General features: G+C 63.1%; 4 protein-coding genes across 10 annotated transcripts in view; 2 read left to right on the top strand and 2 right to left on the bottom strand.

The window, feature by feature from the left end:
- Window positions 1-42: 42 nt before the first annotated feature.
- Window positions 43-2742, top strand: CHURC1 (churchill domain containing 1). 5 transcript variants are annotated; one of them, XM_041406231.1, is made up of 5 exons: window positions 43-805; window positions 886-1042; window positions 1818-1888; window positions 2147-2231; window positions 2318-2742. In XM_041406231.1, the coding sequence occupies exons 1-5, from the start codon at window positions 767-769 to the stop codon at window positions 2353-2355; spliced, it is 390 nt and encodes a 129-aa protein (XP_041262165.1). In that variant the 5' UTR covers window positions 43-766; the 3' UTR covers window positions 2356-2742. The 5 variants fall into 5 exon arrangements, 4 of the variants coding, with proteins under 4 accessions (XP_041262165.1, XP_041262166.1, XP_041262167.1 ...); XM_041406232.1 differs by having other exon boundaries at window positions 48-805; window positions 886-1021; XM_041406233.1 differs by lacking the exon at window positions 2147-2231 and having other exon boundaries at window positions 56-805.
- A 94-nt stretch (window positions 2743-2836) lies between these two features.
- GPX2 (glutathione peroxidase 2) lies at window positions 2837-4405 on the bottom strand. Its single transcript, XM_041406230.1, has 2 exons — window positions 3920-4405; window positions 2837-3841 (listed from the first exon to the last, which is right to left on the bottom strand). Exons 1-2 carry the CDS (start codon window positions 4142-4144, stop codon window positions 3491-3493), a joined length of 576 nt encoding a protein of 191 aa, XP_041262164.1. The 5' UTR covers window positions 4145-4405; the 3' UTR covers window positions 2837-3490.
- Window positions 4406-4409: 4 nt separating this feature from the next.
- LOC121336792 (protein farnesyltransferase subunit beta-like) overlaps window positions 4410-8483 on the top strand; it is a 10309-nt gene continuing 6235 nt past the window's right edge. Inside the window, exon 1 of the mRNA XM_041406222.1 lies at window positions 4410-4430. Coding sequence (XP_041262156.1) covers window positions 4425-4430 — 6 coding nt within the window. The 5' untranslated portion in view covers window positions 4410-4424. The remainder of the gene's footprint in view (window positions 4431-8483) is intronic.
- Window positions 4437-8477, bottom strand: RAB15 (RAB15, member RAS oncogene family). Of its 3 annotated transcripts, XM_041406225.1 has the most exons (7): window positions 8300-8477; window positions 7070-7130; window positions 6867-6927; window positions 6701-6778; window positions 6532-6621; window positions 5608-5673; window positions 4437-5491 (listed from the first exon to the last, which is right to left on the bottom strand). In XM_041406225.1, exons 1-7 carry the CDS (start codon window positions 8421-8423, stop codon window positions 5336-5338), a joined length of 636 nt encoding a protein of 211 aa, XP_041262159.1. In that variant the 5' UTR covers window positions 8424-8477; the 3' UTR covers window positions 4437-5335. The 3 variants fall into 3 exon arrangements, with proteins under 3 accessions (XP_041262159.1, XP_041262158.1, XP_041262157.1); XM_041406224.1 differs by having other exon boundaries at window positions 7070-8437; XM_041406223.1 differs by having other exon boundaries at window positions 6532-6778; window positions 7070-8437.

The raw sequence follows: 8483 nt of genomic DNA, 5'->3' as shown, positions 1-8483 counted from the left end.
CTAGCCCTGCGAGCTCCCCGACTCGTCCCGGGCACCCCCTAACAGACCTCTGTGTACCCCAGCTCGTCCCAGGCACCCCCTGATTTGTCCTGCCTGACCCCCACCAGCCCTGGGTGTCCCCCAGCTAGTCCGTGGAGTCATCCATCTAAGCCAGGCAGTCCCCAGCTAGCCCGGGATGATGCCCAGCTGGCCCAAGCCGCCCTACAGTCAGCCCTGGGTGTCCCCCGCTATCCCTGGATGCCCCCCAGCAGTCACGGGCACCCCGCACTTGGCCCTGGGTGTTTCCCACTAGTCCAGAGTGTCCCCCAGCCAATTTCCAGCACCCCACAGTTGGCTCTGAATGTCCCCCAGCTTGTCCTGGGTGTCCCCCACTAGCCCTGGATGCCCCCTAGGTACTTCCCGGGGTATCCCACCAGCCCTGGGTATCTCACTGCTAATCCCAGGCAGCTCCCAGCTAGCCCTAGGTGCCCTTCGCTAGCCGCGGATGCTCCCCAGGTCACTCTAGGTGTCCCCCACCAGCCTGGGGTGCACTCAGGTAGCTCCAGGTGTCCCCCCTAGCCCTGGGTCCCCCCCTAGCCCAGACCCCCCCAGTTATTCCTGGTTGCCCCAAGCAGCCCCACGGCCCCTTAGGCCCCGCCCATTTTCTCAAACCACGCCCATTGCTCCTCAGGCCACGCCCACACCCAGCGCCTCGGCCCCGGCCCTGTCACTTGAGCCCCGCCCCTCGGCGCAGGTCTCGCGACATTTGCGGGGAGGGCCGTGCGAGATGTGCGGCGGCTGTGTGGGCACCGAGTACCCGGAGCGGGTGAGGGCGGCCGCGGGGGGCACCGCCACCGGTCCCGGTCCCGGTCCCTGTCCCTGTCCTAGCCTGTGCTCCCGCCCTAGGGCACCACCTGCCTGGAGGGCGGATCTTTCCTCCTGAACTTCGTGGGGTGCGCGCAGTGCGGCCGCCGGGACTTCGTGCTGGTCAGCAACCGGGCGGAGGAGCTGGACGGCGGGGAGGAGATCGTCACCTATGACCGTGCGGTGGGGGGACCGGGGGGTGAGGGGCCATGTAGAGGTCTGAGATAGCCTTTGGGGTCTGGGGCTTGGGGTTCGTGGGGGTCGGGGGAGCTGAGGGGACCTGTGGGGTGTGGGGCTCTTGAGGGCGACATTTGGGGGATCCTTGAGCCATCCCTGGGGCTCAGGGATCGCTGAAGGTTGGGGGTCTTGAGGGCTGGGGGGGTCCTGTGTCTGGGGGTGTTGAGTATTGGGGGAGACCTTGGGTCTTGGGGGTCTTGAGGGATGCTGAAGACTCTGGGGGAGCTTTGGAGTCTGGAGCTTGGGCGATCTTGAGGGTTAGAGTGAGCTTTGGGGATCTTTGGGATCTGGGGAAGGCTGGGGGGCACAGGTAGAGGCCTGGGGGTAGCATTTGGATTCTGGGGCATCTTGAGGGCTGGGAGGGACTCCTGGGGGGTGGGGGCTCTCAAGGGCTGGGGCGTGACATGAAAGCAGGGGGAGGCCTAAGGGAGGATTATTTTGAGTAGGGAAAATTTGGGGCCCTGATATTTGGGGAGTCCCTGAGGGTGGGAAGGGTGGATGCCCGGAGGGGGTCTCAGGTTTTAGAGGCAGTATCAGAGAGCTGCCAATGGCATTAAGGGGGGTGAGCTGCTGTGTGGGGAATTTTGGGGGCTTGATGTTTTGGGGACTGGGACGTTTATGCCCTGGGCGTGAAGGCAGGCACAGAGGATTGGGGCTTGTCCCAAGAGATTGGGAGTGGGGGGATACCCCAGGGACGGTGTGCATGTCCTCTCACCCCACTGTCCCCTGTCCCACAGACCTGTGTAAGAACTGCCACCACCTGATCGCACGCCACGAGTACACCTTCAGCGTGGTGGATGACTACCAGGTTTGTCTCTTGTCCCCTAAAAGCCCTTCCCAATTCTGTCTCTGGAATTCCAGACCCACCCTTCCACGGGCTGATTCCCAGCTTCCCTGGGACAGAGCCTCGAAGGATGCAGAGCCCCATTCCTGTGTTTAGGGCTACCTGGAGTCCCCCCAGTACTAGTCCGTGCCTTGTGGGGGAAGCCCAGCTCACCTGGCATGGGAATGTGGGTGATGGGAGGGGGCTGTGACCCCCATTCCTCATTCCTGGCACATCTCCTAGGCAGCAAAGGGCTGGAAAAAGGGCTCAGGGGAGCCGGTATGGCTGGAAATGAGATCCCCTGGCTCTGATTGCAATCAGGGATCAGGTACCGGATCTGGCTCGAGTTTCCCTGTGGGGGAGCAGGGCTGTGGCAGCCCCCCTTTTTCCAGCCCCCCCTTTTCCTTCCCCCAGGAATATACCATGCTGTGCCTGCTCTGTGGCCGTGCTGAGGATTCTGTCAGCATCCTGCCTGACGACCCTCGCCAGATGACCCCGCTGTTCTGATCCCCATGTGTATCCCAGGATGAGCTTCCGGGAGCTCTGGGAGATCCCTGGATCCCTGGCACTGTAATTTCTGGGGACCACACAGTCCCTGACATGATTTGCCCCTCCAAACTTCCAGCTTGGATGCAGCGAACACCCAACAGCGGATGCTCCTGTGTTTCTGGAGCCTTTTGGCTCTGACCCTGACTGCAAGGATGGGATGCGGTGCCATGGCCCAAGCCCCTCATGTACCGAAGACATAAAGGGGTCCCCAAAACAGGATCCAAAAGGATTCTCACACCATCCCACCTCAGGAGCCCTCGTATGTGGGGTAATAAATGTGACGTGTGACAGCTTGGTGACACAGGCAGGAGTATTTCAGGAGTGGGCGTCACCCCCTGGGGTGGTGAAGGGGGTTGGGGGTTGATGCAGAAAACTTTTTCCATCCCAGGAGCCTGTGGAATTCCTCCTTGGCCCTTCCCAGCACTGGAGAGTCCACTGCACTCTCCCAGTGCTCTCCTAGACCCTGCAGAGAAAGGACTTGGATCATTTTCCCTTCCCATGGAGTTGGTTTGGGGTCACTTCCGCCTGCCCTGGGGTTTGGAACCTGGCCCTGCTCTGCTGGGAATTCCATATTCCTGAGGCGGGAAGGAGCTGGGTGTGGGAAATCACTGCCCTGGAGTGGGTGAAATGTTGCTCTTGGCACCCAGCCCTAGCAACACCCATGGGGAACTGGGTGCAGCCGGCCTGGCACCCACCTATCCCCGAGCCTCCATTTCCTGGATCTGGCCTATCAGGGCTGTGTCCTCCTTCCTGTTCCCGCCAAGAGCTCCCCAAAACCACATGGGTATGGGTATGTTTCTGAAAACCTGATGGATCCATTTACACTCCCAAAAACCACGTGGATCCAGGCATGCTCCCTGCGGCTCATTTATTGCCACCAGCCCACGCCGCCCCGGCAGCTCCAACCCTCTGCCCCCATCAAGCCCCCTCCCCATGGAGGTTTCAGAGGGAGCTGTCATTCTGCGGAGAGCTGGGGCCATCCCAGGGTGACACCGGAGCCAGGATCACACCGGAGCCAGGATCACACTGGAGCTAGGATTACTTGGCCAGCTTGAGGAGACGCTGGATGTCGGGCTCCAGCTGGGCCGTGGGCAAGCGTGGGCTGTAGCGCCGGAACGGTTCCCCCTCAGGCCCCACCAGGAACTTCTCGAAATTCCAGGAGATATCGGAGCGCCGCACAGGGCTCCAGACGACAAAGCGGGGCTCGGCCATCAGGTGTGCAGGCTCGTCGGCCGGTGCAGGCAGGTGAGCCTTGAGGTAGGCGAACACGGGATGGGTGTCACTCCCGTTCACCTGGCACTTCTGGAACAGGGTGAAGTTGGGCTCGAAGCCACCCCCAGGCCGCACGTGCTTCAGGGTGTTGAGGATCTCCTCATTGGTGCCGTTCTCCTGTGGCAGGGAAGGAGAAATCCACAGCCCTGTGTTTCCCAGCTCCTCACCCCCTGCCTCGTTTCCCATAGGACTTACCTGGTATCCAAACTGGTTACAGGGGAAGCCCAGCACGACCAGCCGCCGGGGGTAGCGGGCTTGGAGCTGGTTGAGCTGGGTGTAATCCCGCACCGTGGTGCCTCAGAGCGAAGCCACGTTCTCGATCAGGACCACGCGGCCCCGGAAAACACCAAAATCCACCTTTTCCCCCTGCAAGGAGGTGGCGCTCAGGTCATAGAAGGACTTGGCGATGGGGACGGTCATGGCTGCAGGTGTGCGGCTGCTTGTGCCCCGTGCCCTGCGCCGCCTCTTAAGGGCTTCCCGGCGCTCACGTCATGGTCCAAAGGTCTCCAGGCCCCGCCGCGGCTCAGGAGAAACCTGAGCCGCCCGTCCCACCCGTGGAAGGAGGAAGGTGGCACGGGGCCAAGGCGATGCTCTACCTGCCTCAATAATTCATGGCACGGTGCGCTGCGGCTGCTCATCCTAGTGCCTGCGGGATGTGGGATGCTCCCAGCCTGGCACGGCATGTTCCCGAGGGTTGGGAATGATGGTGAGAGTTGGGGAATAACGAGAGTCAGGGAATAACAGGAATCTAGGAGCTGGGGCTCTGTGGGGCAGAGGAGGATGGGACAAGTGTCCCAGTATTCCTCCTTGCCGGGTGCTGCCATGGCATCACCTCTGGGTCCTCCTGTGCTGCCCATCCCAGTCCCCACCAGTCCTGCAGCCCACTGGTCTCAGTACCAGCTCCATCCTTGGGCCTATCTGCTGTGGTGCCCACCATTGTCATGTGGTGCCCATCCCCGTGCCTGGCAGCATCCTGGTGTCCACCTAGATCCCTGTAGGTTCCACTATCTTAGTGCCCACCATCATCCCAGTAACCACGCATCCCAGCCCCCCACCATCCCGCTGCTGGCTCATCCCAGTGCCGCCACCAAGTTTTCGTGCCTGTTCCCACAGCTGGGGCTGAGCTGGTAGCCTGGCAGGCTGTGGTGGTGGCCATGGCACTCCATGAGCACCATGCCCCATGTCCCTGTGCCCAGCCTGGAAAGGGGACACCATGCTGGCAGCCCCAGATCACCCTCAATTATTGATCACCGCTCGGGTGTCCATGCCCAGGCTGTGCCTGCCACCATGGCGTCATGCCCACAGCCCCCCTGGAGCACACAGACCACCAGCCCCTCCAGCATGACCTTTATTCTGCAAACCACTGTGTAAAACCGGGGGTCCCACGGGCACGGGGTGGCACAGGGTGGGCACACAGTGCCTGGACAGCCCCCACCCTACCCGCAAGCCGAGGAGGGCACAGGTGCCAGGATGGGGGGGCCCTCCTTGCCACGTTCCCTGTCCCTGGGGGTGTCCCGTGTTGTCCCCCCACTCTATGGGGGCTGCCTCAGTCCTGCCCCTACCATGCCCCCTGACGCAGCCTGGGCAGGAGGGGTCGGGGGGTCCCAGCCTTCAACACCAGCAGGTTTTGGGGGTGTCTTCGCTCCCCAGGGGCTGCTGCTCGTCCTCCTCCAGCCGGACCAGTGTGGGGGCGTGGGGCAGCCCCCGCAGCTCGTCCAGCTCCTTGCGGTGCGCCTGCAGCACCAGCTCCGTCAGCCGTGTGAAGGACTGTGGGAGAGGGGTGGGGTGAACCTGGGGGACCCCTCCAGTACCCCCTGACCTCTCCAGGCCCCCCAGGCCAGCCACAACCCCCTCAGAACCCCCCCACCCCAGTTTCCTCATACCTCCTTGATGTTGAGGTTGCTGCAGGCACTGGTCTCGTAGAAATCCATCCCGTATTCCCTGGCCAGCTGCGGCACCAGGGGTTTGGCGGGGAGGGGGGTAGCATGATTTGGGGGGAGGGGGGATTCAATACCCCTGCCCCCCCCCTCTGGAATGTGAACAGCCGGGCACCGACAGACAGGAGAGCTGTGGGGGGGGGCTGGCATAGGGGCACACCTGGGGTTGGGTGGTGGGTGCAGGGGGCCCTGGGAGGGATGCTGGATGCTTTGGGGTCCAGAGGTCTCTGGGAGGGATACTGGGAGGGGCTGGGGGTTGTTGGATGCCTTGGGGTAGCACTGGGTAGTAAAGGGTTTTCCTGGATGCTCTGGAGCTGCAGGGGGAGGTCAGTGGTCCCTGGGTTCAGACTGCAGGAGCATGGGGGGGTCACTGGATACAGGTAGGGATGTCTGGGGGTCCTTGGATATGGATAGGGCTGCAGGAAGGCTATTGGGGTCCATATGGAATGCAGGGCAGCCTTGTGGAGAGTCTGGCCATGCTGGGGTTGTAGGGAGGTGCACTGGGTGCTTTGGGGGTACAGGAGACCGTGCTGGGGGTGCAGGGAGAGGTTAGGGGATCTCTGAACATCTTGCAAGTGGGGAAGAGGGAGCCAGGGGGGTGCACAACCACTGCAGGGATGGAGGGGAAGAGGGTTCCCGGACACTGGGGGAGCTGGTGTTGGGGTGCCTGGGTACAGACTGCAAGAGGGTGGGGGGTCCCTGTCACGTTGGGAGGGACTGGGGAGGCTTGGGGGTCCTGGATAGAGGTAGGGCTGCAGGAGGGCTGTCAGGGTCCTGAGTGCAGGGGGGGCTCAGGGAGAGGCTGACCATGCTGGGGGTGCAGGAGGGGTCCTGCCCCCTGGGGGGGGGCACACAGCAGCCCCCGCTCACCTGCAGCCCTTGCTCTTTGGGCACTTGCCTCTTGTGCTCCTTGTCCGCCTTGTTCCCGATGAGGATTTTCTGGACGCCATCGGGTGCGTACTGGGTGGGGGAACAGTGTAAGGACCCCCCACCCCCACACGGCTGGGGAACCTCCAGACCTCCCCTCGTGAACCCCCACCTCATCCACGTCGCTGGCCCACTTCACGATGTGCTGGTAGGAGCGCTCGCTGCTGATGTCGTACACCAGGAAAATGCCCTGCAGGGGGTGGGGGGCGGCTGTTGACACCCCAAAACTGTGCCTCAGTTTCCCCTCTCCTGTGTACCAGGACAGCGAGCCCCCATACCTGTGCTCGCCGGTAGTACTGCTTGGTGATGGTCTGGTACCGCTCCTGGCCGGCTGTGTCCCTGCCCGGGGACAGCGGGTCAGTGCCACCACTCATGGCATGAGTTTGGCAGGGCTCAGCCCTTACCTTGGGTGGGGGGAGCAGGACTCAGGCCCCCCAAAATTTCTTCCCTCTTCCGCCTGGGATCCAGTGCTGCCACTCACCAGATCTGTATCCGCACCTTGATCCCATCCACCTCGATGGTCTTCATCTTGAAGTCGACACCTGGGATTGGAATGGGGTGGGGTGTCCTGGTGTTTCCCTTTGCAGCAGCTGCTGTCACTGGGGGCCCTCTGGTCCCCTCACCCCTCCTGACCCACCCCACGCCCCACCACGGCCTGGTGCTGCTCCCCACACCCAGTGCCTGGCCTTGCAGGAGGCCCTGTGCCAGGTCTGATCCTGGTGCTCCCAGTTCCCTGGTGCTGCGGCTGTCCAATCCTCCCAGTTCCCCAGTGCTACGGCTTCTCGGTGCTGTGGCTGCCCAATGCTCTCTCAGTTCCCGGCTGCATGCTGCTCCCGGTTCCCCTGTGCCAGAGGTGCCTGGTCCTCCCCGTTCTCCCATATCCAGGATTTCCTGGCTCCCTGATGCTCTCGGTTTCCCAGCTTCCTTATGCTTCGGCTTCCCGGTGGTCCCGGCTTGTGGATGCCCACAGTTTTACTGTTTCCCGATGCTCATGGCTTCCCGGTTCCCCGGTGCTGTGACTCCCGATGCTCCTGGTTCCCCGGTGCCCACAGTTTTCCCTCTCCCCGGTGCCCGGTTTTCCCGCTCTCTGGTTACCTGTTTCCCCATGTTCCTAGTGTTGCAGCTCTCCAGTGCCCACGGTTAACCCTTTCCCCGTGCCCCCGCTTTTCCCGTGCCCACCACTCCCCGGTTCCCACGACTCCCGGGTGCCTTGGTTTCCCGTTTCCCCTATCCTGTGGCTTCCCGGTTCCCTGATGCCCACGGTTTTCCCTCTCCTAGGTTCCCTTTTCTCGGTTGCTGCGTCTCCCGGTTCTCCAGTTCCCACGGTTTTCCCGCTCCCCGGTTGCCCATTTTCCCGTTTCCCTGGTGCTGCGGCTTCCCAGTACTCACGGTTTCCTGGTGCCCACGGCTCCCCAGTTCCCCGGTTTCCCTTTTCCCCGGTTATGCAGCTCCCAGTGCTCCCGGTTACCCGGTGCTGCTCCTCCCCATTGCTCCCGATTCTTTGATGCTCCCGGTTTCTCGTTTCCCCGGTGTTCCCCGTTCTCTGGCTTCCCGTTTCCACGGTGCTGCGGCTCCCAGTCTTCCCGGTTGCCCGGTTCCCCGATGCTCCCGTTTCCCCGGTGCTGCGCCTCCCCACTGCTCCCGCTTCCCCGATGCTCCCGGTTTCCCCGCTCCCGCCGCCGCGGCCGCCGTGCGCTGCCGGTGCCGGTACCGATGGTGGAGATGTGGGCGGGGTGGAACTGGTTGTCGGTGAACCGGCAGAGCAGGCAGGTCTTGCCCACGCCCGAGTCCCCGAGCAGCAGCAACCGGAACAGCACGTCGTACTGCTTGGCCATGGCGGGCCCGGGCCGCCGCCGCCGCCGCCACACCGGGGCCGCTCCGGGGCCGCGAGCTGC

Source organism: Onychostruthus taczanowskii, unplaced genomic scaffold (genome assembly GCF_017590055.1).
Source record: "Onychostruthus taczanowskii isolate IOZ18803 unplaced genomic scaffold, ASM1759005v1 scaffold246, whole genome shotgun sequence".
In the NCBI taxonomy this organism is placed as follows: Eukaryota; Metazoa; Chordata; class Aves; order Passeriformes; family Passeridae; genus Onychostruthus; species Onychostruthus taczanowskii.
Note: the sequence above shows the minus strand (reverse complement) of the source record. Positions and strands in the feature narration are given on the sequence as shown.

Coding starts and splice junctions, on each gene's coding strand:
- RAB15 (XM_041406223.1), bottom strand. CDS start 7,467: ATGGGAGAACGGGGAGGACCAGGCACCTCTGGCACAGGGGAACCGGGA. Junction 5,674..6,531: donor CCAAAGAGCAAGGGCTGCAG/GTGAGCGGGGGC, acceptor CTGGTGCCGCAG/CTGGCCAGGGAATACGGGAT. Junction 5,492..5,607: donor GCAACCTCAACATCAAGGAG/GTATGAGGAAAC, acceptor CCTCTCCCACAG/TCCTTCACACGGCTGACGGA.
- CHURC1 (XM_041406231.1), top strand. CDS start 767: ATGTGCGGCGGCTGTGTGGGCACCGAGTACCCGGAGCGG. Junction 806..885: donor GCACCGAGTACCCGGAGCGG/GTGAGGGCGGCC, acceptor CTCCCGCCCTAG/GGCACCACCTGCCTGGAGGG. Junction 2,232..2,317: donor TGATTGCAATCAGGGATCAG/GTACCGGATCTG, acceptor TCCTTCCCCCAG/GAATATACCATGCTGTGCCT.